Here is a 27279-nt window from a genome sequence, read left to right on the forward strand (position 1 = left end):
TTAAATAGTATTTGAACAACCGGTATTTCAACACAGCGGGACCTTTTGTGTACCACGTTGTCAATGTTTCATGCGAATAATGAGGTACTCTTTTTTTTTTAATCAAAAGTGATTTGTCAGTGCGAGGCTCAAATAGAATTGTGAATTTCTCAAAAAAAAAAAAAAAACTTTTACCTATCGTGAAGTAAATGGTAGGCCACGTTTTCAAAAGTATAGCTGGTCAAGGTGATTTCTCCCTTCATTAGACGCCAAATATTGAGTAAATGTCGACCACATACTTTATACACCGAGGTCTTTTGATATCCCCATTGACTTTTTTTGATACTGTCTGTGGACATGGCGATACGAGAGAGTTCATCCAATAAGTGAATACCCAATTCTACACCTCGTTCCACGAGATAACCCCAAGATGCGTTTTGGACTTCGTAACCTACCAGCATATCGGGATCAAAATGACGAACTCTGTTGATGAGAAAGCTAAACAAGTCTTCCTCGGTGTCTGCATAATCGATCATGGCACCTAAATCATGGGGTTAATGACGTGAGAAATAAAGGGCGAGAAAAAAATACGTTACGCGTGTTGCTTAGGCCTACTTTGGATATATCAAAACTTTTGAGAGCAATGATACCTACATGATACCCTGAATACCCATTGTATGGAAAACATCGATCTTTTGTTTGTAAGCACCAAAATATCACTTGCACTACATCTTGTTGAGGATCCGGTAATAATGTCCCCCTCGTATTCACTATTTTCTTTCTTTATCAGCACACTTCTATGTATATAAAAAAAAAAGAACGTACCATGAATCTCTAAACTGAGATAATCAATGAAATCATTATCCACCTTAATTTCAATATTTGGTTTCGTCGCACTCAACTTGAAATCAAAGGTGTTGTCTTTTGTTGGTTCGTCTAGTTGTGAACTCACGCGTGTCCTTTGTTTCCATTGCGCTACATGTTCATAACTCGGTGGGTCCACAGCAGGTGTCCATTGTTTAATCCGTGTATGCTCCAACCCAATTTTCTTATCAAGAGAAGCATGAAAAGTGCTTTGGAATTCTTTCAATGTATCTGTCGTAGGTAGTTTAAACTCTTTCCCAGCAAATACAGTAGGATACGAAGGTGCATCCGATGGTTTACTGTAAAATGGTTCCCTGTACACTACGGTGGTAGGTACATGTATCTCTGGCGGTGAAGGTTGGTATATGTATTCAAACTGTGTAGGGGAGGATGCTGTAGGTTCGAGCAAAGGAGAAAAAGGATCATGTTCTTCATGCACTAAAGCCGTTGACATTTCGGGCAGGTTAGTATCATCAGAAGGAATAGATGGTAAAGTATCCATGGAGAGTTCTTTTTGTACTGCTTGTACTGTATGCACTGTCGTTTCTTCTTCATGTGTCTCTTTCTCATTGACTACAGATATCTCTTCTTGTATCACAATCTCTTCCTTATTCACTACGGGTACCTTATTCTTTTCCTTATTTTCAACGTTTTCTTTCACGGGTTTCTTGCCAAACCGCTCTTCCACTTTTCGACATCTTTTCTTAATGTATTCGATTCTAGCCTTATTCTCCTCTTTCTGTTTCTCGGTGGGTATTGTATTCGATTTGGGCACAGGTGTAGTATTTTTCATGCCTCGCCTCATATTTTTTAATCGCTGTCTTTGCAAATCCCATTCATCTGCTGAAGTCAAAATCTTTTTGGGTTCATGGGTATCATTGGGTCCATCGACTTGTGAAATAAGTCGACGTCTTCGCTTTTTTTTATTAAGACCGGGTGGGCCAGGTACAGGAGGTAAACTACTAATGCTAAAAGGCATATCCTCCATATCAAAAATGTCTCTTTTTTTTGCCACTGCTGAGGCAACCGGTGGTGGTGGTGGTGGCGGTGGTGGTGATGGTTCGCTTGTGTTTTCAAAATTGAGTTGACGTGGTTGGTATTGGAATTGATCTTCTTGTGCTTCAATCCATTGAGCTAAAACACTGTTGTTTAATGGATCTGTTTGGCTGAAATAATCGTCTTCGTTTTCATCTAGGTGTGCATCAACTTGCTTGTTTACATCCTCTTCGTCCTCGTCCTCGTCTTCTTCTTGACGAAAAGATGGATCTCGGATAAAGGATTGGATGATAGATGGGTCCAACTGAGATGAAATATTCCAATCACGATACCTGGTAGGTGTTGCTGATACATTATACTCGCCTTGCTGAGAATTGATGGGAGTTCTCTGAGGAGAAGAAGATGGAGCTACTTGTTTAACAGGATGAAGTGCTTCCACTGCTTGAAATACCGTCAATACTTGATCCAACAAGGGAGAATTGTCCTGTTCCCACACATGATGATTTGCCATCATTTTTTCCATATTTTTTCGAAGTCCAGGTTCTGCTAACCAAGGGACGTGAGGTTCACGCGGTTCTGTTTGAGAGACGGGTGGTATGGTGGGATCATCCATGTCTCTTGCTTTTCGTCTTTTTAATTCGTCTTGCCAGATCACTTGTAACGAAGTCACCAATTTATCTTTGGCAACCTCGGGTTCATGCAATTGTGTATGGATGTCTCGCTCGACCAGATCTAAACGATTTAAAATGGCCATACTCGTAATATCCAATTCCAATTCACTATAACTTTCACGAGGAATGGTATTGGTATGTTGTGTATCTACGGTATCTGCTGTATACAATGGAGCATCCTTGACGTCAAACGCTCGAGGGTAATTGGCCAAGGGTAAACGAAACTGATAGATTTCCTCTACATCATCCAAATGAATCCAATCCATACCGAATAAATTATAATCCATGAGAAACTGAAGTTCGAAATTAATGTGTGCTTCATGTGGTTGAAAGGGTGTGCCCATCAATGCACCCGACATTAAAACATCCACCATGGTTTGCTTTTGTGCTGGGTTCACTAGGTAGATTTTTAAAAAGGTTTGATGTCCCACATGGTATCCATAAAAGGGTACTCCTTTAGTCAAGACAAGAGCCATAATATGGTGGTTTTTTTCTCCATGGGGTTGAGCTAAATTCATGGCTTCATTGAGATTGGTGCCAAATTGAAAAATTTCTTTTTGAATGTCTTCCTGGGTGCTGCAATGAGGTGGGATCGTGTATGGTACAAAGAAATAAGGGTACACCTACCATGACATAAGCAGTGAGTTTTTTTTTGTTTGTTTGGTAAGAATCTGTTGGAAGCTTACCTGGTGAATGTGAAGACAGATCTTTTGACCACCTAATGTAGATCCAAAGATACGGACGGTAGGAACTTTCGAAAGTGGCGTGGGACTAAACGGGGTCGAGACACGATCCAAAGGACCGGTGGCTGACATGCAATAGTCCATATTGACAATGCGGACAGAAATCGTCATGTTGAATTCTCACAATTATGCAAAAGATAAAAAAAAAGAAAATAAATTTATTTGCGCAGTAGACCCGTAAAAATAAAATAAAAAAAAAAGGGCACGGTTCATGTGAGGGGGTGTCATACAGAATTTCACGCACCATTATTGGCAAAAAGATTTGTTCCCCGGATATCATTACGTAAGAAAAGAGAAATGTTGCTTCTCTCAATCATGAAGTACCAAGCTATCATATCACGGGCAAAAGTTGAGTGATATACAATAGTTAATGCATGTTTACAGACAAGAAAGGCTGAAATTTAATTTGACCATCATGCTCGACAAATCATAAATCTCATAAACTAAATGACCGGGCCATAAAGTATTAATCAGAATATAGTTAGGATTACCAAATGGAAGAATTATAAGTGTAGATAGAGTGATATAAATATATAGCCTCAATCAAGACAACCAATCTTTATTTAAAGTGGTAAAAATTTTGATATGGCTGATAGTTTTCCAATAATTTTAATGATTTGAGTAAACCAGCCATGAACTTATAGTTTAAATAAATTAGATCAGACTGTAAACAAAACAGGTATTTTACACTACCCTTTAACTCCTTGCTGCCATATATCCATCAAGATTAAACCTGATAAATTTCAATTTTCCTATTTTGGCGACGTTGGTCATGAAGGTGATGGGGGGGGGGTTCGTTGTTGTCGAGAGTCCTTCCTCTTCAACATACAATATAGTTAAAGCCAATGGGGTAGGAAAAGTGTAGTTAGTATTCTATGTAAAGAAAAGAAATTTACCTTCGGTCCAGATTAAATATGTATATGGGGCTATTTGCAGATATTTCTATTACAAGTAAAAGCTCAAACACTTGGCTGATTAAGTAAACAATTAAATTATCCTGACATAAACTAGGTTCTCGTTTAGCAGTCTATAAATAAAACTCGTCCTAATACTTTTTTGACAAAAACAATTAAGTCATCCTGACATAAGCCAGTTCTTGTTTATCAGTTTACATAAAACCCTCCCACGCCCTTTTGTTCTTTTCTTCTTCTTCTTTTATATCAATAAGAAGGTTAGTTAATAACGATTTTTCTATTCCAAAAAATGCTAAAACGTTACATCTTTTTTTTTAAAATGAAAAAGACATATTGCAGATTTTGCGATATTACGGCGGAGGCCAGTCTTCGCTACACGACGAGGACCCCCCAGTTTGGGTCCTCAGGTTTTGGCCGGGTTTGCTGTAAGTCATGTAAGTTATCATGACCATATTAAAATACATAAAAAAAGATCCGTGACTTAAAAAAAACGTAGGTGTAGACATTTCTTCTGCGCTTTGAACATGGAAAACTCGGGGCTGGAAGGTAGAAAAAAAAAAGCCTAAGGAATAAATAAATAAACTATTAACAGCTTTTGTGATTTTAATAGATCCCAAAGTAAAGAATTTGCGGTCTTCCGCCTTTGTGTCAAAACACAAGGAATCATTAACCTGGTTGGTCAATGGACATACAGGCCGATTCTATGAATGGGTTATATAGCGCATGGGCGAACCGCTACTCAGACGCTTACAAAGCTGTCAAAAACTCGACAAAAGGGTGAGTAATGAAAATTCAATAGAATTGAGCATTTATGTTCCTTAAACAGTTGAGTTGTGTTGATTTAGGCCACCTAAATCGCAAAGATTTAACAAGCTCATTTGGGAGGAACTCTTCTCTAGCTACACACGGAGGGTAAGCCCTATGCTTCTTTCTTTCTTTCTTTTTGTATTAACTTTTAAATAGAAAAAAGCTTTACACGTATATCAGGAAGAAGCAATCGACACACTTACTGCGGCTGCTGTTCCTGCTGCTGCCCAACTTAAACAATTAATTAAAACGACTCATAATGATGTGTCGAGTAGTTTCATACCTCCCGATGGGGATGAAAATGAAAATATCCAAGGCGAGTCATTGTCATCAGCAGCTTTGTCTTTGACACTGCATCCACCAGGTCCGAACAGACTTTGCATTGACAACATAGATATATCTGAAAGATTTTACAACCTACAGAAAGATGTATTTAACTTTGTATTAGACAATACATTGACGCTGGAATCTGATGTGCACCTTATCCTCTCATTATCTTCCATTTTATTGTTACAAAATAACAATCGCCTACACAAGACCATGATTCCGTTTTTCGGTAACAAGATTTACCAGAAAGTGCGACAAAGTATTCTTGACTCCCTGAATATGACATGCACTTTTCCCGGAGAAAATATGCTTACAATTATTCAAATTTTTCAAAGCGTATACATCAAGACTACAAGCCGAATAAGCGCAGCAGCCTCATTACTCACTCTGGCGGAAACGGCGGATGATCATTTAGATAAAAAAGCTCATTGCATCCGCATCACAGCTTCTCCAATGGTTGTTGGGAGAAACGGTCCACCGCAAGATCTTCCAATGGAATTCAAGATTCTGCCCATGGAACCAACGTATTCTGAGATACCTGAAACCAGGCTCATTGCACGATATATTCTACATGCAATCCAACCTTTATTTGACGATGATGAGCTGGATATAAAGTTGGATTTTACTTTTACTGAACGCGTTGATACCCAAAACCGAGAAATAAGTCTTGCTGGTTGTCCAGATTGTATCATCAGTATATATCCCCATCAAACGGACAATGCTATGAACCTAGGATATGGTGAGGTCAAGAAGCAATCGATGGCTGAAGACCACTATATGGTCAATTTGGATCTTGTTACTGTAGTTGAAGTATTATTTATGTATAATCTGAACTTTTGTATTTATGAAGTTCTGAGCCTGGTATAAATATCAGGTTTTATTCTATTTAATAAAGTTGTTATTTTTTTATGTCTCGTACTTTATACTAGTGATAACAGACTATATCATTTGTGCGAATCGCAACACTTTGGGCAAATATAGCCAATGAAAATAAGTTAAACCTGTATATATAAAACATGTCCTTTTTTATTGTTTACATATGCTTAAAAGGGGAAGGATGGCAAAGGTCTCTTTTCCCAGGTACTAGAGATTTTTCCACCGAAGAATAGTCTAGCAAAAATTAATATTGCGCTTCAATGTTAGTAGGTGTTAGATAGAAAGTTTGAATGCATTGAGTCCATGGTCACGTTAGGTTTCGTACTACAAATAAACGGATAAGACGAAACGCCCTGAGCTCGTAAACCTCTTCGTGTTTGTACTTTCATCGCTTTTAGCATCGTGTTGTAGAAGAAAGAAGATGGAAGAACTCTATGACTATTCTCGGCATAGATATTGTATTACTATAGGTAAGCGACTTATTTTTTTAAATTACGGCGTTGCTTACTTCGTATAGATTTGGGCTATGACATCATTACCTCTGGAGTGGTAGTCATTAATAGACCTACAAATATTGTTGAAAGGTTAGTCGACATCAAATCAGCAGAATTTACATGTTTTTTGACAGAGATTCCTTTTTATCAAAAGATTTGAAAACAAATACTGTACCTCAATTTTATATGACACTATCACCAGAAGGGTCATTACCAGAGGTAAATTGGCCGATGAAGCGAATGAGAATTCGAAAGAGCTTCAAGAAGGCGTTATTTATGTACGAAACACCTTAAGCGCGCTCACTGACATTTATTTAAAACCCAAGCAACAATCTTTCGATAATACGGCACTGTACGCGCTCTTGTACGAGGAAGCTATGGACCTTTTACAAAAAATACTGGATCATTATAAAGAAAAGTTGAATAGTGTAAATACGGATTTTTATTATTCTTTGATTCTTCCAACCAGTTGGGATTATAAAGCAAGAGAAGAATTGTTCCTGCCTCTATTCGTAAAAGCTGGTCTTTTCCATGAAGATGATGGTCCAGGCAGGCTGCTGTTTTTTTCAATGTTAGAGGTAATCTTTCAGAACATGCAGATGGATAAAGGACTCTATTGTGGTTTAGAATTAAAGCATAACGAGCAGCGCGTTATGGGTACAATAGAATATCAAGGTGCATACTCCGTGGATTTGAAATTGGTATCAACTCAATATCCTTCTTTCAGATTAGCAAAAAGAAAATTGGTGCCACAATTGTTGAAACAAGCTCATTTTGTAATCCCGTTTGGACTAAAGGAACTACGATTGTCATTAATAGCGTGCGTGGAAAAGCATTGTGCTACTACGTTATCATCAGAATCTATCGACGACATGCTTGAAAAACTCAGTCAAAAGTACGATGGAGTTAATGTTTTCGTAAGAGTTAATGAAAAGGAAATTGTGAAAACAATTAAAAACATTTTTTTTTTTTGTTTTGCCAGAAAATCAAAAGTGATGATTTATACGATCAGCCATTGTCAGACTTGAAATCTCGCTGGACGAATAGATTAATCTATTTAGAGGACATACTTGAACATTTTTCTTGTTCTTTCGAAAAATTCTTTAGAAATGAAGTAGACAAACTTCTTGTAGGCACGAGTAATATAGCACCCAGGTCATTGGACATTTTTTACACAAATCGAATTCCCAGAACTTTTTTAGCTGTAGGGTTAATTTTATCGGTTGATTGTTTATCGAAAAAGTATTTCTGGGAACTTAGAGAATCTTACACGTTAACAAACCTCCGTGGTGATTCCCCCAATTTCAGACTCTTTAACCATCCTATCCGAAGAAATGCAACTATACAGCTTTTGGAAAACCGAATGGAAGAATTTAACGTGCGCAGAAACCCAACTATACTACCCAGCAAAACAACATTGGAAGAACCCAAAATTTGCTTAAAGCCTATTATCTTCATTAATATCGGTAAATTGAATTCTAAGTGATATCGGCTTCGTATTAACCTAACCTATTTTGAAACAAACAGACATATCGCTTACACAACTCCAGACTGTTTTTACATACCTGGATGAAGATAGGCAAGTTGGACAGAAGCAAAATTTTAAATAGTAATGGTGATAGGCGTCAAAATATCTTTTATAAGAAAATCCAACTAAGTTCCATTTTATTGCATAATAGTAAAATGCAACCGTTGAATTGTTTCATCAAGCAATTAGAAATATATCAAAGGCCAGTACTACATATATCAAATAGGTAATGTTACTTAAAGAAACGCTTATGATTATCAATTCTAATTGTACGTTTAGACTGAAATTAGGTTTAGAAAAGATTTTTGGTGACTATCTTGAATTATACTCAAGTTACGAAAGAAATGTGAAAAGAGGAGTGCTGGTGAACCAAGTATCCAAATTACTTGGCCAAGCATCCCGAAAAATGCAGAGGAGAAGTATTTTAAGCAATGATGAGTGGATAAAATCCAGTAGAAATCGACAAAACGAAATCAGGAAATTATTTGTTTCTTCACAACCAAACTTATTTGAACAGCTTACGGCAAACCTTAAAGTAGAAAATCTCTTTGTGTCGAAAGATAAATTTTGGAGTTCGGATAGCGAGCCATTCACTACTTATCATCCAGGTTATATATTTTTTTTTGTGATCACATATTTGCATTGCCTCAACAAGCAAATAGAGGAAGCATTAAATATTAATTTGGGAAACAGCTCGAAAGCTTACAAGACTTGGTACGGCGTCTCTATTGATAAAAACCTATTAGATACTGTATTCGGCTCAATAAAGAAATTGGAAAAATCTTTCTTTGCAAGTGGAATACTCGGGAAGGACGACGAACTTCCAAAAGCAAAATTTTGTACCCGTGGTGAAGAAATTCTACCATCTTTACAACACATGTATCAACATTTGGATTTTAGGTTGAAGTCGTTCTTTTTTGTCGCACAGATATATTCAAAGCATATTCAACTCAGTTTGCATCAAGTTGTCAAGCTGGCATCACCCGAAGAAGATCTAGCGTCCATCATTATTCAAGATGAAATGATACATATTCATGATGTATATGATACACTCTGCAAACGTATCATGAAGAGCATACAATTCAATTGTCGAGTTGACTATTGTACTACGCATAAGTACGGGGAAGATATGCAATATGATTTCCATTCATTTCAGATATATAGCAATATTTATCGAAATTTAAAACCATGCGTTGTTGAACTTGTAAATTGGTATAACTATAACTAGTGTCTCAATTTATTAATTACGCCTTGTTAGTTGGAAAAAAACAAATCAAATTTGGATATGAATTCCAAAATACAGCTGGATATCAACACGAAATGTGATTGCAGTGTTAGCATATTTCTTCGTGATGTTATTGAAGTAGGCCTTATGTCAGTGATAGAAAGTATAACATTAGATGTAGTTTCTTCTTTGACAAACAAAGAGATATTTGGAAACTATGTACCGAATTATATATTTGTGTTTGGAGACCCGTTTAATCTGGCGCAGGGTTCAAAGATCCACATCACATACACCATGATTATGCAGAAGGCAATCGACGACGGCTTATATTCTAAAGAAAAAGATACGAAGGCATTTATACTGAAAGAATCAATTTTTCAATTACTGAATCCGCTTGTACCTAAAAGAAAACCCTATATGTTTGAAAGGTTTGTCACTGGAACTTTGTGCCAAGTATCAAGCAAAACATATGGCATGCGGGTCGATCTCAATGGGTTCTTTCCTTTCATCAGAATAAACAGTAGTGGTGATATCAAAAATACGATTGCAGAAGATGGTAGTTATTTGGTATTTATTCAGAAAGGGAAGCCAGTTTCAACAAAGAGTTTCAGAATTCAAATTGATAGAAGATACAGTTAGTTTGTTGCCATTTCTTTTTTTCTTCTTCTTTTGTACTGATGGGACCCACTTTTACTTAGACAACGATATTTTTTTGGGCATTCTTCAGTTAGATAGTTCAACTATCACTGTTCCGGAAAAGTATGCTCTATTGCAAGGTGGTACTTCTGGTGTGACTTATAACACAGGCTGCTTTTGCTTATCGTATGGTCATATCCGAAATTTGGCTGTAGAATGTAAGCAGATGAGCAATCATTTATCTATCAAATTATCAAGAGGATGCATGGGCTATAGTGATGACTATATTGATAAACCTTATTACAGAACCGTAAATTTCATCGAGCCATTGACACTCGCTTATATTTAACATTCACTGCTTCAATAAAATCAACCTATTTTTAAACCACCGTTTTAAACCTACGTGACTTCCAATTTTAAAAAATCCCCCTTCACTCTCCCCCGACCCCCCCCCCCCAGGGACACAATGGGCCCCTTTTTTTAAAGAAGAAACACTTTTTCATAAACCATGCCTTTTGGATTAAAAGTACCTTCCAAGAACACACTGATTTTTAGTGGTGTTGCAGGTGGCATTGCAGGTCTTGTCTATTCTAGTAATAAATATGCCCAAGATGCCAGAACAAGATTTTCTCAACGAGTTTCTTTTCTCGCTGACAGACCTTGTGGTGTCCATGTAAGTCTTTTCTTTTCTGTGATCTCTCTTTCTTGTCCTCACCCCATAAGAAACTAGGAAATGCCTCGTAAAGTCACAGTGTATATTACTGCACCACCTGGTGATGGACTTGAAAAGAGTCGAACTTGGTTTCGTGAATATGTCAAGGTAATATAATACGCCAACCCACCGACATGTATAAAAAAATAAACTGACACTCTTTACTTGCTACAGCCTATTCTTGTTGCAGGTGCTGTCGATTACGAAATTAAAGAAGCTAAATCACCTGGCCAAATCGAAACTTCTGTCATGGAAGAAATTGTTCAATGTCGTCGCAAAGCCGTCGAAGCAGCAGCCAATGCAGAATCAACCGACCATGAACCATTAGAAAACAAGTCTAACACAGGTCTAACATCACCTGTGGAGAACATGTACAACAAGAAGAAAAAAGAAAAAAGAAGTGGTATCAGATGGTATTTTGGCGATTGGTAGAAATACGTATCGTGAGGTGCTTGGTGGATTAGTCAAGGAATGACATACTATTCTTGCTGTGTTTGTAGAGGTGCGTCTTCTTGAAGTGGAAGGACATAAAGAAGACAAAGGATGAGACATCTTTTATTGCAGAGGAAACCTTGGAAATGTTAAAACCCACATCATTTAAGACTTTGACAGTTTTTCGCTTCCGCTTGAGTTTTCACATGTCGTGGATATCCCCGGGTGAACATGTATCTTTAATTATAAATGTATTTGGAAGCAGGAAAATACTCTGTAGATGCTGTATTGAACCAAACCGACATTTAAAGAGTGGGTACGGATTTATAGCAAGAAGAAAAAATAATATTGTATTAGACATGATATACCCGAAATATTGAAGAAATAGATATGCTAATTCAAGTAGATACAAGTATTTTTGGTAAGTTGGTGTATGTGTTAATGTTAATTTGCGTTAAATAAAGTGCGAGATATATGTAAACGATGTCTTTTTTTATTTGTTCCCATATACTTAAAGGGGGAAGGGAAAACGAAGGTCTCTTTCCCCAAACACTAGAGATTTTTTCACCGAAGAGTAGTCTAGCAAAAGCTAATATCGCGCTTCAATGTTAGTGGGTGTTAGATAGAAAGTTTGAATGCATGATTTACCCCGTCATTGAATTCATGGTCACATAAGGTTTCGTGCTACAAATAACGGATTAGATGAAACGCCGTGAACTCATAAGCCTCTTCGTATTTGTGCTTTCGTCGCTTTTAGCATCGTGTTGTAAAAGAAAGAAGATGGAAGAACGCTATGACTATTTTCGACATAGATATTGTATAAATATCGGTAAATGACTTATTTTTTTAAATTACAGCATTGCTTACTTCGTATAGATTTGGGCTATGACGGCATCACCTCTGGAGCGGTAGCCATTACTAGATTTACAAATGATGATGAAAGGTTAGTCGACATCAAAACAGCAGAGTTTATACGGGGGGGGGTTACTGAGATTTATTTTTAAAAAAAGTTTTGAAAACAAATACCGTACCTCAATTTTATATGACACTACCGCGAAAAATATCATTGCCAGAGGCGACAAGGCTGATGAAGCGAATAAGAATTACAAAGGGTTCCAAGAAGACGTTATTTATGTACGCAATATTTTAAGCGAGCTCACTGCCATTTATTCGAAATCCAAGCAACAATCTTTCGATAATACGGTACTTTACGCGCTCGTGTATGAGGAAGCTATAGACCTGTTACAAAAAATTCTGGATCGTTATAAACAAAAACTGAATAGTGTAAATATGGATTTTTGTTATTCTTTGAATCTTCCAACTAGTTGGGATTATCAAATAAGAGAAGAATTGTTCCTGCCTCTATTCGTAAAAGCTGGTCTTCTCCATGAAAATGATTGTCCGGGCAGGCTGGTGTTTTTTTCAATGCTGGAGTTAAATTTTCAAAACATGCAGATGGATACACGTACCCGTCGCGGTTTAAAATTAAAGCATAATGGTCAGCGCGTTATGTGTACAATAGATTATCAAGGCACATACTCCGTGGATTTGAAATTGGTATCAGCTCAATATCCTGCTTTCAGATTAGCAAAAGGATACTTGGTGCCACAATTGTTGAAACATGCTCACATTGTCATCCCATTTGGACTAAAGGAAGTACGTTTGTCATTAATAGCATGTGTGGAAAAGCATTGTCGTACTACGTTATCATCAGAATGTATCGACGACATGCTTGCAAAACTCAGTCGAAAGTACGATGGATTTAATGATTTCGTAAGAGTTAATGGAAAGGAAATTGGGAAGACAATTAAAAACATTTTTTTTTGTTTTGCCAGGATACAATAAGGGATGTTTTGTACGATCGGCCATTGCCAGACTTGAAATCTCGCTGGACGAATAGACCAATCCATTTGAAGGACATTTTTGAACATTTTTCGGGTTCTGCCGAAAAATTCTTTAGAAATGAAGTAGATAAATTTCTTGTAGGCACGAGCAATCTGGTTCCCAGGCCATTGGACATTTTTTACACAAATCGAATCCCGAACATTTTGTTTACTATGGGGCTAATCTCATCAGTTGATTGTTGGTCGAAAAAGTATTTCTGGGAACTAAGAGAATCTTACACAATAGCGGAGCTCGGTGGTGATTTCCCCATATCCGAAGTCTTTGACTATCGTGTCCGAGGAGATGCAATTGTACAGCTTTTAGACAACCAGATAGAAGAATTTAACATGCGCAGAAACCCAGTTATACTACCCAATGAAACAACAATTGAACAATCCAGAAGTTGTTTAAAGCCTATTATTTTTATCAATATCGGTAAACTGACTTCATAATAGTAGTTATTGACTTCGTATTAACCTATTTTGAAACTAGACAGACATATCGCTTAGACAGATTAAGACCGCTTTAACATGCCTAAATAAAGATAGACAAGTTGAACAGATGCAAAATATTGAATGGTAATGGGGATTGACAGCAAAATATCTTATATCTAAGAAAATTTAAACTAAGTTTTGTTTCATTGTATAACAGTGATATGCAATCATTGAATAATTTTATCAAGCAATCAGAATTATATCAAAGACCGATACTACGTATATCAACTAGGTAAAGCTACTTGAAAAAACTCTTGGTATTGTCAATCCTAATTATACGTTTAGATTGAAGTTAGGTCTAGAAAAGGTTTTTGGTAACTGTCTTAAAAGGTACTCAAGTTACAAACGAAATGTGAAAAAAGGAATACCAGCGATCCCAGCATCGAAATTACTTGGCCGGGCTTTCCTAAATATGCGAAGGGGAAGTACTTTAAGCAGTGATGAATGGATAAAATCAAGTAGAAATGGACAAAAGGAATTCAGAAAATTATTTTATTCCTCAAATTCAAATCTATTTGAACAACTTACGGCAAACTTTGACATGGATGATCTTTTTGTGTCGAAAGACAAATTTTCAGCTTCGGATAGCGAGTCATTTACTACATGCCATCCAGGTTACATGTATTTTTTTATGATGACATATCTGCACTGTCTCAACAAGCAAATGGAGGAAAAATTAGAAGGTGCTGTAGGAACGAATTGGCGAGCCAACAACGTTTGGTATGGCGTCTCTATTGACAAAAAGTTATTGGATACTGTATTCAACTCAATAAAAAATTTGAAAAAATCTTTCTTTGGAAGTGGAATACTCGGGAAGAACGACGAACTTCGAAAAGCAAAATTCTGCACCCGTGGTGAAGAAATTCTACCAGCTATTCAACACAAGTATCAGCATTTGGACTTTAGGTTGAAATCATACTTTGTTGTTGCACAGATATATTCGAAGCATATCCAACTCAGTTTGCATCAAGTGGTTAAACTGGCATTACCCGGAGAAGATCCAGCCTCCATCATTATTCAAGATGAAATGATACATATCCATGATGTATATGATACACTTTGTAAGAGTATTATGAAGAGCCTACAAATTAATTGTCAAGTTGACTATTGTACCACACACCAGAGTGAGGAAGACACACAATATGATTTCCAATCATTTGAGATATATAGAAATATTTATCGAAATTTAAAACCATGCGTTGTTGAACTTGTAAGTTGGTATACCTATAAATAACGTCTCAGTTTATTGATCACTTCTTGGTAGTTGGAAAAAAATAAATCAAATTTGGACATGGATTCCAAAATACAGCTGAATATCAACACGGAATGTGGTTGCAGTATAAGCATATTTCTTCGTGATATTATTGAATTAGGTCTTATGCCAGTGATAGAAAGTTTAGCAACAGATATAGTGGCTTCTTTGACCAACAAAAAGTTGTTTAGAAACTATGTACCGAATTATATTTTTGTGTTTGGAGATCCGTTTAATCTGGAGCAGGGTTCAAAGATCTACATAGCATACACCATGATTATGCAAACGGCAATCGACGACGGCTTATATTCTGAAGAAAAAGATGCGAAGGCATTTATACTAAAAGAAACAATTTTTCAATTATTGAATCCGCTTGTACCTAAAAGGACACCCAATATGTTTGATAGGTTTGTCACTGGAACTTTGTGCCAAGTATCAAGCGAAACATATGGCATGCGGGTCGATCTCAATGGGTTCTTTCCTTTTATCAGAATAAACAGTAATGGTGATATCAAAAATACGATTGCTGAAGATGGTAGTTATTTAGTATTTATTCAGAAAGGGAAGCCAGTTTCAACAAAGAGTTTCAGAATTCAAATCAATGATACAATGTGTTAGTTTGTTGCTCTGGATTTTCCTTCTTTTGTACTGAATATGACCCACTTTTACTTAGATAAACCTACCATTTTAGACATTCTTCAATTAGATAGTTCAACTAGTAATGTTCCGGAAAAGTATGCTCTATTGCGCGACGGCACTCCTGGTGTGACTTATAACATAGAATGCTTTTGGTTATCGTATAATCATATCCGAAATTTGGTTGTAGAATATCACCAGATTAGCAATAATTTATCAATCAAAGTATCAAGAGGATGTCTGGGTTATGCTGATGACTACATTAATAATCCTTATTACTCAACCCTAAATATCCTCGAGCCATTGACACTCGCTTATATTTAACATATCACTGCTTCCAATAAAATCATACCTGAGTATCCGCACCTGCTTTAAACCACCATTTTAATTACATGACTTTCAATTTAAAAATTCCCCTTCAATCTCTCAACCTCAGGGACACAATCCTTTTTTAAGAAACGCTTCTATATTAAAAGTCTAAGTTAGGACACACTTAAGCGATACCGGAGTACAAAAAAAAGGCTGTGTAAATCGCTTGCATTTAGAATAATAGAGTAGTAGTGACAGAGCATCTGTTCCAGTTGTATTCATTGATTTTATGTTAATACAAATGTGAGCAGATACATATAAAGAAACCTTATATTATGTACTGATGAATCAGATTCATCACCAATTTTTCTATAATTTCATTGGCGTGTTCGTAATACTTTGAACTAGGTAGCAGGTAAATGCAAGCGTAATATGTATATGCAATGTCTATGGCTCTTTAGATGATCTTTAAGCTGGCCGCATCTTTCTTACTTAGGACGGCGAGTGTTGCAAAGATTTAATTCTGATCAGAGATGTATCTTGTGTAGTAATTATAATTACTTCTTTTTATTTGAATATATAATCCAAATTTTTCCTTAAGAACAAAGTACGTCTAGTCACATCGTATGATCGTGATTATTGGTTGAGTGCTTAAGATTTTTTAGAAACAAGTGCGTTTTCAATAAATAATTGTTACCTGATAGAAGTATACTGAAAGAAATATTCCTCAACCGCTTACCCTACTAGGGCTCGTTTGATCTAAACTTTGGCAGAAATCTAGAGGAGAGGTCGCAAGTAGAATAAATCACACACAGCCAAGAACGTCATACATGTCATCAAATTGGTCACAGCTTCTTGTGGCTCGTCTTGTTATGACTATGCAAATAGCAAACAACAGAGAATCTTATTTGCATCCTTGAATAATATAAAGTTTATAATGCTGGTTTTAGTCTACAAGATTTTGTGGGTGTTTGTCATTGTAATCAAACGCTCCGGGTAGTGATTTTTGTCCTTGGGGTAACCTCAGCTATCAGGTTAATTTGTTGTATAGATAGTCTAAAAGCCTAAAAACTGGGAAAAGAAAAAATTTCTGCATAATTTTTACAACAAACAAACAAAAAGTCTTTATTATTTCTTCTCGGCAAGGTCAAAATGAAGACCTGCTTGAACACGTAAATTACCCACAACACTAGACAAATCATAATTTCCATGGTTTTCCAACACCTCATCGGCATTTTTCAAAAAGGCCTCTGTGATGGGTAACTTGGCACCCGAATCTTTGGCCAATTGTACAATATGGGCAACATCTTTTTTAGCAGTGGTGATAGGAAACGCGATCTCATCCTTGTACGTGTTCTTCAACATACGATCGGCATAGACACCCATTAACGAATTAGGGAACACAGCATCCAAGAGCTCCTTCACCTTATCTTGTCCTACACCAGATGCCTCTCCCAACGTCATTCCCTCCGCTACCATCTCAACCACAGATGTGACGAAATAATTACCACACAACTTCAATCTCAAGGATTCAGCTACATCCTGTAAGCCCAGCTCAATCACTTTTTTACCTACCACAGGGATCAATAAAGGTAACACCTTACCGCGAATTTCGGCGGATTCACCACCTGCCATTAACACGGTCAAATCACCCGATTTCGCCTTGATAGGGGGACCCATCACGGGACAAGCTAAATAAACAACACCAGCCTCCTTGGCTTTGGCAGCATACTTTTGAGCCAATGCAGGACTGATGGTAGATTGTTCTACCAGGATGGTATCGGTCTTTAAAAGGGGGATTAAAGTGTCCAAGGTCTCGATCACGGCAGCATCATTCAAGAGACAGGAAAAGATGATGTTGGCGGTAGCCACTTGATCGAGGGAAGAAGCGACGGTGACGGGATGTGTTTGAGCTAAAGCTTCGGCGCGTGCTTGAGTACGGTTGAAAGCCAAAAGAGGTGGACAACCTAAAGAAGATAATTTTTGTGCGATATGACCGGCCATGGCGTTACCCATTGCGCCTAACCCGATATATGCGCATTGAACAGTAGGAGACATTTTTTTTGTGTGTGTGTGAGTTGAAAGAAAAGAAAGATAAAGAAGAAAAAGAAAATATAAAAAAAAAGAGTGGGTGTTTATATAGGTTTTTTGTGTTTTCTGCAACGCGAGAGGGGGACTGTTATGCTTACTTTGATGCAGTAAGACATGACTAAGAGCTGACATGAATTTATATGTTTTTTTTTTTATTTTTAAAAAATTACTAGTAATACAACATTTGACCAATCAAATGTTAAACGAGGGGGCGTGTGTGTGTGTGTGATTTATAACAAATTTTTGTTTTGTGTGTTTAAAAAAAAAAAAGAAAAGAAAAAAAAAGAAAGCAAAAAAAAAAAAAAAGCAATAGTTTTTTTTTTTTGCGTGTGGTATATGAGGTGGGGGGTGACAATAGAGAGTGGCATAACATAAGAGGGAAATAATAATTAATAGGAAAAAAAAATGTCATAACGTAAATGAAAAAAGAAAAAGATTTACAATACACCTACACGAGACGACTTTTTACCAGACATCAGGTTTTTAAAACTCTTCCACATTTTACGCACGGTGGTCACTGGTGGTGCTACTGTTGGTGCTTCTTCTGTTGTTTCGGTTGGCTTATTCTTCTTTTGTACAGAAGCTGGATCATCTTTCTTTAAGGTTGAAGGTAAAGGTTGTACTTTGCTAGAGCCTGTAGCCATCTTCTTTTTAAAGGAAGCAAACAAAGATTTCTTGGGTGCCTTGGGATGGAGGGTATCATCTTTTGCTGTGGGTGACTTTTTAGCTGGTGCTTCGTCTCTAGTAAGTGATACATGACGCCACGTTTTTGGGAATATCCGTGCCGAAAGTGATTTCGTCTCCGCCTTTATTTTCGATGCTGCTGCTACTACTGGTGGTGTCTGTGGTGGTGATGGCGCTTTTTTCAATAATGATGATGATGATGATAGTGGTGGTGGTGGTTGAGCTGATGAGGATGGTTGCTTCCAAAGAGCTCTGGAGGCGAATTCAGAAGCACGCGACTTGAATGATTTCTTTGTGGCATTGGGTTTTGTCACATTAACAGCCACGGGTTGAAAGGGAGCTTTCGAGGAGGAGGAGGAGGACTCGAAATGACCGATGGTTGCACCAACCATACCTGTAGAATGCTGTCTCTCCTGTTGCAATTTACTAGGTAGGACAAGGGGAGATTTTTTCTTGTTGGAAAACATGTCCTTGATGGACTGAACCGTGCCCTTTTTGATTTCCAGCCGCTGTAAACTATTTGGATTGCTGGTGGTAGGGGATAAAGGATCATTCGATGAAGAAGATTCGGGTAACTGAAAAAGGGATCTGATGGAACGCACGGTGCCACGTTGTATTGTACTCAGGATGGAAGATTGTTGACTATAAGAAGACTCTGTGTCTCTCTTCAATCTCTGTGTGGAAAATGATGTTTTACTGGACTGCAGCGAGGCGGATCGATTTAATAATAAAGAGGAAGGGGAGACCCTTGCTACATCGCGCGGATCTGCTTCCGCAATGGGTAAGAAATGGTCGTCGTTGTGGAACGGAAAGGCCAGAGGTCTCGGACAAGAATAAACGAGATCGGGTTGCCGAGGAGGTTGATTTTGCCTCTTTTGTTTCTTTTTCTTTTGCTCTACGGGTGCTATGGTTGCCTGTATATCTTTGGTAACTATATTTTCTTCTTCGCCGTCGTCAGTCACATGACTGATACTGGTATTGGGCGAACTGGTGGATGATGAAGACGTGTATCCACTATCTGCTCCTGAAATCTCGGATTCTAAAGAAGTGCGTTTTTTTTTTTGAAGAATGGCTTTCTTTTGTGAACGAACAAGGTACTGTTCGTGTCTAGAGCCAGAAGAGTGAAACATCACACTTTGGCGGCTGCAAAAAAAAAAAAATTAAATGAAAAAAGTAAAGGAGAAGAGAGCAAAAGGGAAAAAAAAATTAAAGTAAAAGAGGGAGTTTAAGGAAAAGTAATTTTTTTTTTTTTTAATTTTTTTGCACCAACCACTTTTATTTATCGTGACACAGAAAGATTGCTATTATAAAAAGAGCCCCCGATTTTAATCCAATCTTTCGTAATAATGCGGATTTCCAATGAATGAAGCCAGAAGCATAGAGAAGGCTAGTATGACACTGATACACCACGAAGCTGAATTCATAATGAATGATTGATCGTACTTGGTTCCTGAATAAAATATGGAACTTGTATTATACAAGTACGCAATAATCGAAAAAGACACTATCGAAGGCACAGCTTATAATATTATACAAAACCTTAATTTCTTTTTTTTTATATAAATCACTCCATTTCTTTTATACAACTTACCAAATAGCACAAGCATTCTAAATTGATTAAAAAAACGTGAAAAACCATTCTCGTTGTGTGACCTCTCACACACTTTTTTTTTTTTTGTTACCCTGATACCAGCTTCCATCCTCTCTCTCTCTTCTCTCGATTACTGCACATCACGCCCAATAAAGCAACGATGGTTAATGTACCAACCACTGCGCCAAGTATCATGCCTGCTCCTGCAGCCTGCCTTTTTTTTTTTTGTGTGTATGTAAAAAAAATAAAAGGATGATCAATTTTTCGTTCGAGATAAAATGTTAAGGTGATAATTACCACAGCTGACAAAACCCTTCTTCTTTGTTATAAATATGAATAACCACACAGAAAGATTAAAAAAAAAATATGTTTGTTTATTTCTATTTTACCTTGTGTACAATCACTAGGACCAGGAAATGGTCTGCATTCACCCGTGAGACTATATGTTTTTTATAAAAATAAGATGATGCTACAATTTTTTTTTATTTTTTACCCACACTGGGCTATAAAAAAAAAAGAAAGATTTACCTTGAACATAATTTGAACAGACCATAATTCGTTTCAGAGTAAGATGGTTTTGGAATGATACGAGTTAACCTTGATATAAACCCGGATTTTTAATATATATTTTTTTTTAAACACACGTTTTTTTAACTATCGCTGTGTTACCATTTGGGCAAGAACAAAGCGGTCAAATTTAAAGCGTAGCTGCAACAAAATAAAAAGAACACCACCACGTAACCTAACAAGGACATTTTAAAGGGAGAAAAAGAAACAAAAAAAGAAACAAGTTTCATCTTCTTCTCTCTTCACCTTAAAGCCTCCTGCAAACAACCAAAAAAAAAAATAAAGTTGAATTCAATTGGATTAAAATAAAAAGTCACCTTTTTCTCAACACTTTAGAAATTTATCAGAAATTTATCGGTCAAAAGGGACGCTCCTCATAGACAAGGTCTCCCTTAATTGACCCCCACTAATTTTATAAATTTCTATAAAAAAAAAAGAAAAAAGGCTGAGCGATTTTTGCTATCAAGCAGTCCTTCTTCTTCTTATTTATTCATATGCAAACCTTAAGTGCATTCCTTTCCTCCATTGCATTAGAGCAATACCATGCTGCTTTTCTGGAAGCAGGCGCTACCGACGAGGACCTGTCTCAACTTGTGGCTTTCAACGACACCGAGCTTTCTGAATTTTTGTCGGCACTTGATATGTTGCCTTTTCATTCCATCAAATTCAAAAAATGTCTACGAGAGCTCAAACCACCACCACTCGTCGCACAAGACATCATGGTAAGTCCCCTTTCTCTCAGAGATTTTATCTTTAGAGACTAACACCTCAATAGACAGAATTACCTTCCACTCGTGAGTTTATCTTATCGCATGCTACCATCTACGGCAAGAAAAAGAACAGGCCCTTGACATCCTATGAAGAAGCCATCAACCGCGCTTCACTCGATCTCGCCCTGGAAAATCCTGTGCTGATTTCGAAAAAGGGCCGTCTTTTTGACATGGCTAAGCAAAAACTACTGGATTCCGGTTATCATTATAAGCGAGGAAGCAGTCGATCCAAGCTCAAATCTCAAGCTGTGCACCCCGCAGGGTGTTCTGAAAAACTTATGTTGGCCAAACGAGAAGAAAACGCTCAACGTATGTCCGACCATCGATTAGCGAAAATGGAACAATTACAAATCCAAGTGGATTATGCTTTACAATCACGACAACGCATTGAAAATCAGCTGGCAGCCACTGCTGACAGTGGATTTTCATCCCATCAACGTCATATAGCACTAAAGACGGATTTGGCGCGCTTTGAAGACATCAAGATTAAACTATCCAAAGAACTAAGTCAATTAAAAGCTCAAGAAAGAAAACATCAATGGTATAAACGACGCAAGTTGGAGAAACACAATTTATCACAGGATGAAGGTTTTTCCTCTCAAACGTCACAAGAAGAAGAAGAGGAAGAAGCACATCCTTCTGCTTTCACAGCGTTTATTTCTTCACAGGAATCTACAAGTAGTGTTATGACGTGTTCAAGAACAAGCGATGTGAGAGCAAGTTCCATCTCAGACTATGACCGATAAAAAAATAATAAAGATAATATATATATATTTTTGAATACCCCCTCCATTTATTATTATATATATAATTATGAATGATATTCCAAGGGCACTAAAAAGTCAGCACCCCAAGGAATGGTATTTCCCTTGATGCCGACCCGTTTCCAACATAATCGGGGTATACCTATATCCACAAGGAATAACTCACCCGTCACACGTAGTGATTTACATCCCGACTTGGGCGCACCTAAACATAGCGTCCATTTGGGTCGAATCACATGTTGTTCAGCATAAAGAGCTGTTCCCGTACTAGCATCTACACCAGTGGGGAAATCCACTGAGAGTACAGGTTTATCTGTCTGCTCATTCACCCAATCCACAGTTTTACATATAATATCACAGTCAGGACTTTCTGCCAGATTATCCTCTGCACCCAAAATAGCATCCACTATAAAATCTGCTTCACCCAATTCCAGAATATCATACACTATAATCACACCGAATTTCTTGGTCATGGATTCATGGCGTTTCATAGCAGCTGTTAAAGGTTGTTCTGTAGAGATACAGACCGTGACAAGACAACCATGGTTAATTAAGTGACGTGCTGCAATTAATCCACTACATCCATTCTTGTTATTTCCTACCAAGATCACAATGGAGGGAGAAACCACGTCCATTTGACTGAGCAACTGTAATAATAAAAAGGAGGTACCTCTGCCTGCATTTTCCATGGCCAACTCATCAAAGGCAGGTGAGGCTTTGGTACATTCGTGTAGAACATGTGCCATTTGAGCTGGAGAGACAGAAGGACAGTGGATACCAGAATAAGAGGTAAGGATACGTGTTGGTTTTTTGACGTGTGATTTCCGTCTTCTACTGTGACGATGGGTGGTGTATTCATCGGGTGTTTGAGAATCATTATCACTTTCATCCCCAAGATCATCACTGGTTGTTTCATTGTAAGGAGTGCGTTCAACCGAGAGAACGTTTTCGGTAGGCAGTAAATTAACTTTTTGTGGTAAGCGATTGAGTGTCACTAAGAGTTCCTCGGGTGCCGTCTCATCCGACTCCTATTTATTTATTTTTTACCACGGGTTTAAAAAACAAAGTGGGGTATACACGCTTTATGTTGATAGTCAACTTACTCGTATTTCGGCAAAGACTTTTGCTTTGTCAAACATGTCTAGGTTCTTTTGAAAATCAAATTCTTCTTCTCTAAATATATTTACATCCTCGCCTGCCCATCCATCCGCTGGTATCTGTCGTTTATTTGTGCGTAAAGGAGCTTGTTTGATTTTTCGACCTAAGACAATCCATTCCATTTTGTTTGTTAGTTTTTTCAAAAAAAAGTGCATGTTATAAATTTATATGTATGTACTTTTGGATTTGGAGGGCGTCAATATCTAGTGAAACAAAGGCAATAGGTTAGTACATGGGCCATAAGACGTAGAGTTGCGTGCTACCTTGGCTTGTATGACAAGTGGAGGTGGAGGGTCTTGTTCAAGTACATGGTTATCTAAAGGTGTGTATGCTTGTTGTTGTTGTTGTATTGGTGGTGGTTGTTGTTGTTGGGTTGTACTGCTAGGTGTGGAGATAATTTGCAAGTCCTTGATATCCTTTCCAACCACACCATACAGAGGAGTGCTAAAAGGTGCTTGACCAAAGAGAAACAGGGTCACTTTTGATGGGGAAAGGGATGAGTATGTATTCAATATGGGTTCATGGGTAAGAAGATGAACTCACCATCTTTTAAAGTCATCTGTTGCGTGGAGGGTTCAATATGAGAAACAACACCTTCCAGTTTAATGCCAGAGTGTAATAAAACCGATACTTTATAGCCTAGAAAAGCCTCTGCCATTGTAGTTTTTGTAAAAAATGTTATAAAAGAAGAGAGAAAAAGAAGAGAGAGAAAAAAAGATGTGAAATAAAAAAAATAAAATAAAAAAGTGTGTGTGTAGGTTTTTACAATGTCCGTCTCACACACACTCGTTGTTTGCTAGGTATAAAAACTTTTTTTTTTCTGTCGCTTATTTTCCCTTCCCTCTTCTCTCTCTTTCCCTTGAATAAAAAAGCTTTTTTTTTTTTTTTATAAAGAATGGATTTCAGTTCGTTTAATCTAGAAGGTGATGGTCATGTGTTTAAACAAGACTATGACCATGATGGAGATAATGACTTTTTTAACTTTATGGACGACACTTCCGCACCCAGCAACAATACGACCTTTGAAAACGGAAGCTTCACTCCAACCGTCACTACGGCCCATAAAAGTCCCAGTCATTTCAATACCGGTGTGTTGGCAGGACAAGCACAAAATACAACAGACTACGTCATGTCACCACTTCAAATCGCTCCTCAGCATGCCATGATGCAATCCTACCACACTCCTTTACAACATCCTCTGCACGTCGAAGAGTTTGCGGATGAAGAGGTAAAATGTCTGCACACATAATAAAAGAGAGTGAGAGTGAGAGAGAGAAATACTCACATATAATATTAGGAGTTCTTTACGCCACTGGTATCACCGGCCATGGCACCCACCTACGATAACAATTATTTAATGGGTATGAATAACAACGCACAAATCTTTTCACCACTTTCTTCTCCGGCGTTACACCCATCACCTAGCAGCACAAACGGAAGCGATTCCACCACTCTGCAACAAAAGCTTGCATTTATCGAACGACAACAACAGCAATTACGCAATATGCACAACCAATTACGACCAAACGCCTCTCCCGATCCCAATAAGAAACCACTCAAGAAACTGTTGCAGTCACCACGACCCTTTGTCATGCCCAAATCCAAATCAGATAGTCCCTTAGCATTAAAACCCATGACACCACATACCTCGTTTGTCAATCAATCGCCTACCACAACTAAGCATTCTCCCTTTATTTCACCCGCAACACCTTCCCTGTTGATGAAATTGGGTAGCGGTATCCCTTCTTCGGGTACAAATACACAGTATGCTTCATCCAATTTAGTCGTAGATCATATGCCCGTGCTACCTGATGCCATGTTACCTCCTGTCGAGGAACCCGATGTCAAACGACGTCGCATCTCACAGACTTCACCTACTTCCACTGCCAACTACGAAATGTCCCCCAGTGGCGGACTGAGACCACAACAATCACCACGGGCCTTAAAACCCCTCATCTCACCGTCATTAAAACCAAATGGGAAACGCCTGTCGTCTATTGAGGAAGAGACAGCGCGGGCGTTACTCACATCGAAATCGAATTATGAGAATTTAAAAGAAGGAAAGGCTAAGAGTCTGGGGATTGATTTTTCCACGACTATCCAATCTGGTATTGAAAATCGAAGGTCAGCGCATAAAGCCGCGGAACAAAAGCGAAGAGATACATTGAAACAAAGCTTTGATTCGTTAAGGACAGAGATTATTGAAGCTATGGTGCTAGAGGATGAAGAAGGTGCTGATAGACAAGCCAAAGAAAAAGATGTGAAACAAATGAGTAAAGTGGTGTTGCTACAGCATTCATATGAGTACATCTTACGGCTGAAAAATGATAATAAACGAAAAGATCAGAAACAGGACAAGATGCGTCAGGAAATTATTCACCTGCGTCGACAATTGGGTTTACCAGAGATCACTCAAGAGGAAAAGGATGAAGAAATGAAGGAAGCCTTGGAAGAAGAAGAACGAAAGCAGGCAAGATTAAAGCGCTTACAAACAGCCGCTGCCGTAAATGCTGGTGAAGAAGATCTTTAAATTTTTTTTTTTTTTTCTTTTCTTTTCTTTTTTTTTTTTTTTTTTTTCTAATAAAGTTTTTTTTTTCTTTTATTTCTCTATGGATTCCACATTTACATAGAGAGTACATTTACATTCGTAAACATCAAATACACAGGCCCAATAATTCGATGTGACACATGTGTAAAGGTGAACGGCCTTCAATAATCTACATATTTCACAAAAAGTGTAAATTGTGGCATATCTCCTCCACTTTGTTACACATCAAATTTAACGTGCATTTAAACTGATTAATCCCTCATCTTCAGAAAGAAAACACCTCACTCATCTATAATTAACATCAAGTAACTTTAAAAGACACTTGGACCCAAAATAGAAACTGCTTTTTTTTTTTATATACACGCCTTTTTTATATGAATATGTTTATAAATAGAGACGCCTCAATCCTACTTCTTTATTAATACATCTATTCCAAAAAGGTTGAGGATGACAGATCTAGTCTTGACAGTCGCTAACAGAGACTTTCTTGCTGGCTGATGCAATACGGGGTGTGAGCTGATCTGTCTCTTTTAATATCACTTTTTGATTTTGGCCCAATTCTTTTTTTTATAGGGTTTGAAAACGGCGGCATGAATAGAAGCTTTCAACCCCCCCTTTTTTTATATTTTCTACTACAAATGTAGAGCGATGGATTCTGCAATTATCTAAAACAATAAAAATCTTTTCTTGTCATGTCTGTCTAACACATCCATGACAACCTCAACGAACTTGGCAATATGATAGGCATTAATTCCTTTCTTGAGGGGTTTGGCATTAGATATATCCGTAGATCTTCTTTTTTTTAGAAGCAGGTTAATTTATTGAACGTTCAAAGTAAATGGTAGGTATAAAGTTAATAGATACTGCTTGGGCTGCTTGCTAATTATCATTAACTGTAAAATCGAAGGAAAAAGCTGCACAAGAATTTTAAAGTCTTTACTAAGGTAAGAACGATGGGCGCTCAAAGAAGAAGTGACATTACGATGTAACGCCTTTGAATTATAGTTTCTGATTAATTCTGTAAGCTTTTTTAAGTTGACTATCGTTTGAAAAAATGATCTTGAGAAATCTTGAAGCAATACTTGGTCATTTCCACGAGTAATGTATGAAGAGTTTCTACGGGTAGATCCTTCGATAAATCTACCGCTTCAAGTTTCAGCAATTTCTCTGCTCCTGTCATCTCAAAGCCTAGATCACTCTAATTGTTCGATACTCCAGGACCTTGTATCGTGCCTTAATTCGTAACACGTCCTCTGTTTGGAAGATGAACGATACTGGATCGCACAAGTTTATCGGGGATGTACAAAATCCTTAAAGTCTTCAAGAG

At 37.5% G+C, this 27279-nt stretch overlaps 12 protein-coding genes across 12 annotated transcripts; 7 read left to right on the forward strand and 5 right to left on the reverse strand.

The window, feature by feature from the left end:
• Window positions 1–46: 46 nt before the first annotated feature.
• On the reverse strand, window positions 47–925 carry EV154DRAFT_391057 (ribonuclease H-like domain-containing protein; the record flags this gene model as incomplete). Its single annotated transcript, XM_051595110.1, has 4 exons — window positions 47–89; window positions 175–520; window positions 576–749; window positions 805–925. Coding segments are annotated over 4 exons (684 nt in total), but the record flags the coding sequence as incomplete, so codon positions are not given.
• Window positions 926–4489: 3564 nt separating this feature from the next.
• EV154DRAFT_528726 (uncharacterized protein) lies at window positions 4490–6216 on the forward strand. Its single transcript, XM_051603608.1, has 5 exons — window positions 4490–4601; window positions 4664–4713; window positions 4778–4944; window positions 5013–5079; window positions 5131–6216. Exons 3-5 carry the CDS (start codon window positions 4850–4852, stop codon window positions 6166–6168), a joined length of 1200 nt encoding a protein of 399 aa, XP_051451470.1. The 5' UTR covers window positions 4490–4601; window positions 4664–4713; window positions 4778–4849; the 3' UTR covers window positions 6169–6216.
• Window positions 6217–6697: 481 nt separating this feature from the next.
• EV154DRAFT_102291 (uncharacterized protein) lies at window positions 6698–10450 on the forward strand. The gene is made up of 8 exons (XM_051593856.1): window positions 6698–6761; window positions 6826–7588; window positions 7654–8137; window positions 8199–8280; window positions 8351–8425; window positions 8479–9403; window positions 9458–10058; window positions 10123–10450. The coding sequence occupies exons 2-8, from the start codon at window positions 7049–7051 to the stop codon at window positions 10407–10409; spliced, it is 2994 nt and encodes a 997-aa protein (XP_051451471.1). The 5' UTR covers window positions 6698–6761; window positions 6826–7048; the 3' UTR covers window positions 10410–10450.
• Window positions 10451–10506: 56 nt separating this feature from the next.
• On the forward strand, window positions 10507–11305 carry EV154DRAFT_102393 (mitochondrial import inner membrane translocase subunit Tim54). Its single transcript, XM_051593859.1, has 3 exons — window positions 10507–10733; window positions 10791–10880; window positions 10947–11305. The coding sequence occupies exons 1-3, from the start codon at window positions 10569–10571 to the stop codon at window positions 11202–11204; spliced, it is 513 nt and encodes a 170-aa protein (XP_051451472.1). The 5' UTR covers window positions 10507–10568; the 3' UTR covers window positions 11205–11305.
• Window positions 11306–11744: 439 nt separating this feature from the next.
• Window positions 11745–13423, forward strand: EV154DRAFT_102379 (uncharacterized protein). The gene is made up of 5 exons (XM_051593858.1): window positions 11745–11880; window positions 11962–12021; window positions 12081–12147; window positions 12215–12955; window positions 13040–13423. The coding sequence occupies exons 2-5, from the start codon at window positions 11985–11987 to the stop codon at window positions 13047–13049; spliced, it is 855 nt and encodes a 284-aa protein (XP_051451473.1). The 5' UTR covers window positions 11745–11880; window positions 11962–11984; the 3' UTR covers window positions 13050–13423.
• Window positions 13409–15858, forward strand: EV154DRAFT_102363 (uncharacterized protein). The gene is made up of 5 exons (XM_051593857.1): window positions 13409–13523; window positions 13581–13666; window positions 13740–13814; window positions 13868–14792; window positions 14847–15858. Exons 2-5 carry the CDS (start codon window positions 13650–13652, stop codon window positions 15450–15452), a joined length of 1623 nt encoding a protein of 540 aa, XP_051451474.1. The 5' UTR covers window positions 13409–13523; window positions 13581–13649; the 3' UTR covers window positions 15453–15858.
• A 1019-nt stretch (window positions 15859–16877) lies between these two features.
• On the reverse strand, window positions 16878–18038 carry EV154DRAFT_528754 (uncharacterized protein). Its single transcript, XM_051603609.1, has one exon. It carries the CDS (start codon window positions 18000–18002, stop codon window positions 16908–16910), a length of 1095 nt encoding a protein of 364 aa, XP_051451475.1. The 5' UTR covers window positions 18003–18038; the 3' UTR covers window positions 16878–16907.
• EV154DRAFT_473719 (uncharacterized protein) lies at window positions 18002–19876 on the reverse strand. Its single transcript, XM_051597942.1, has 3 exons — window positions 19487–19876; window positions 18626–19447; window positions 18002–18466 (listed from the first exon to the last, which is right to left on the reverse strand). Exons 1-3 carry the CDS (start codon window positions 19682–19684, stop codon window positions 18308–18310), a joined length of 1179 nt encoding a protein of 392 aa, XP_051451476.1. The 5' UTR covers window positions 19685–19876; the 3' UTR covers window positions 18002–18307.
• On the reverse strand, window positions 19788–21125 carry EV154DRAFT_102437 (uncharacterized protein). The gene is made up of 7 exons (XM_051593860.1): window positions 20815–21125; window positions 20674–20742; window positions 20535–20584; window positions 20443–20464; window positions 20237–20359; window positions 20146–20162; window positions 19788–20073 (listed from the first exon to the last, which is right to left on the reverse strand). The coding sequence occupies exons 1-7, from the start codon at window positions 20940–20942 to the stop codon at window positions 19880–19882; spliced, it is 603 nt and encodes a 200-aa protein (XP_051451477.1). The 5' UTR covers window positions 20943–21125; the 3' UTR covers window positions 19788–19879.
• Window positions 21126–21206: 81 nt separating this feature from the next.
• On the forward strand, window positions 21207–22486 carry EV154DRAFT_579504 (uncharacterized protein; the record flags this gene model as incomplete). The annotated part of the gene is made up of 2 exons (XM_051606588.1): window positions 21207–21416; window positions 21488–22486. 2 exons carry the CDS (start codon window positions 21207–21209, stop codon window positions 22226–22228), a joined length of 951 nt encoding a protein of 316 aa, XP_051451478.1. The 3' UTR covers window positions 22229–22486.
• EV154DRAFT_431182 (YjeF N-terminal domain-containing protein) lies at window positions 22294–24062 on the reverse strand (the record flags this gene model as incomplete). The annotated part of the gene is made up of 5 exons (XM_051596590.1): window positions 22294–22997; window positions 23130–23274; window positions 23350–23456; window positions 23637–23882; window positions 23948–24062. The coding sequence occupies 5 exons, from the start codon at window positions 24060–24062 to the stop codon at window positions 22294–22296; spliced, it is 1317 nt and encodes a 438-aa protein (XP_051451479.1).
• Window positions 24063–24260: 198 nt separating this feature from the next.
• Window positions 24261–25934, forward strand: EV154DRAFT_607344 (uncharacterized protein; the record flags this gene model as incomplete). The annotated part of the gene is made up of 2 exons (XM_051607606.1): window positions 24261–24632; window positions 24702–25934. Exons 1-2 carry the CDS (start codon window positions 24300–24302, stop codon window positions 25932–25934), a joined length of 1566 nt encoding a protein of 521 aa, XP_051451480.1. The 5' UTR covers window positions 24261–24299.
• Between the last annotated feature and the right edge of the window lie 1345 nt (window positions 25935–27279).

The sequence above is a fragment of the Mucor mucedo genome (genome assembly GCF_025094135.1).
Source record: "Mucor mucedo strain NRRL 3635 chromosome Unknown EV154scaffold_185, whole genome shotgun sequence".
NCBI classification, from domain to species: Eukaryota; Fungi; Mucoromycota; class Mucoromycetes; order Mucorales; family Mucoraceae; genus Mucor; species Mucor mucedo.

Bases quoted from the DNA above. Each gene is read 5' to 3' on its own strand.
- EV154DRAFT_528726 (XM_051603608.1), top strand. From the start codon at position 4,850: ATGGACATACAGGCCGATTCTATGAATGGGTTATATAGCGCATGGGCG. The intron at 4,945-5,012 runs GTGAGTAATGAA...GTGTTGATTTAG, and splicing joins GTCAAAAACTCGACAAAAGG to GCCACCTAAATCGCAAAGAT. The intron at 5,080-5,130 runs GTAAGCCCTATG...ACTTTTAAATAG, and splicing joins TCTCTAGCTACACACGGAGG to AAAAAAGCTTTACACGTATA.
- EV154DRAFT_102291 (XM_051593856.1), top strand. From the start codon at position 7,049: ATGGACCTTTTACAAAAAATACTGGATCATTATAAAGAAAAGTTGAAT. The intron at 7,589-7,653 runs GTAAGAGTTAAT...TTGTTTTGCCAG, and splicing joins ACGATGGAGTTAATGTTTTC to AAAATCAAAAGTGATGATTT. The intron at 10,059-10,122 runs GTTAGTTTGTTG...ACTTTTACTTAG, and splicing joins TCAAATTGATAGAAGATACA to ACAACGATATTTTTTTGGGC.
- EV154DRAFT_102393 (XM_051593859.1), top strand. From the start codon at position 10,569: ATGCCTTTTGGATTAAAAGTACCTTCCAAGAACACACTGATTTTTAGT. The intron at 10,734-10,790 runs GTAAGTCTTTTC...ATAAGAAACTAG, and splicing joins ACAGACCTTGTGGTGTCCAT to GAAATGCCTCGTAAAGTCAC. The intron at 10,881-10,946 runs GTAATATAATAC...TACTTGCTACAG, and splicing joins GGTTTCGTGAATATGTCAAG to CCTATTCTTGTTGCAGGTGC.
- EV154DRAFT_102379 (XM_051593858.1), top strand. From the start codon at position 11,985: ATGGAAGAACGCTATGACTATTTTCGACATAGATATT. The intron at 12,022-12,080 runs GTATAAATATCG...TACTTCGTATAG, and splicing joins CTATTTTCGACATAGATATT to ATTTGGGCTATGACGGCATC. The intron at 12,148-12,214 runs GTTAGTCGACAT...TTTTAAAAAAAG, and splicing joins TTTACAAATGATGATGAAAG to TTTTGAAAACAAATACCGTA.
- EV154DRAFT_102363 (XM_051593857.1), top strand. The intron at 13,815-13,867 runs GTAAAGCTACTT...TTATACGTTTAG, and splicing joins ATACTACGTATATCAACTAG to ATTGAAGTTAGGTCTAGAAA. The intron at 14,793-14,846 runs GTAAGTTGGTAT...ACTTCTTGGTAG, and splicing joins AACCATGCGTTGTTGAACTT to TTGGAAAAAAATAAATCAAA.
- EV154DRAFT_528754 (XM_051603609.1), bottom strand. From the start codon at position 18,002: ATGTCAGCTCTTAGTCATGTCTTACTGCATCAAAGTAAGCATAACAGT.
- EV154DRAFT_473719 (XM_051597942.1), bottom strand. From the start codon at position 19,684: ATGTTTCACTCTTCTGGCTCTAGACACGAACAGTACCTTGTTCGTTCA. The intron at 19,448-19,486 runs GTTACCAAAGAT...GCACCCGTAGAG, and splicing joins ACGGCGAAGAAGAAAATATA to CAAAAGAAAAAGAAACAAAA. The intron at 18,467-18,625 runs GTATCACTTACT...TCAACCTTAAAG, and splicing joins TCCCAAAAACGTGGCGTCAT to AAAGATGATCCAGCTTCTGT.
- EV154DRAFT_102437 (XM_051593860.1), bottom strand. From the start codon at position 20,942: ATGAAACTTGTTTCTTTTTTTGTTTCTTTTTCTCCCTTTAAAATGTCC. The intron at 20,465-20,534 runs GTAAAATAGAAA...TTTATAACAAAG, and splicing joins TCCTAGTGATTGTACACAAG to AAGAAGGGTTTTGTCAGCTG. The intron at 20,360-20,442 runs GTAATTATCACC...AAAAAAAAAAAG, and splicing joins GAAGGGTTTTGTCAGCTGTG to GCAGGCTGCAGGAGCAGGCA.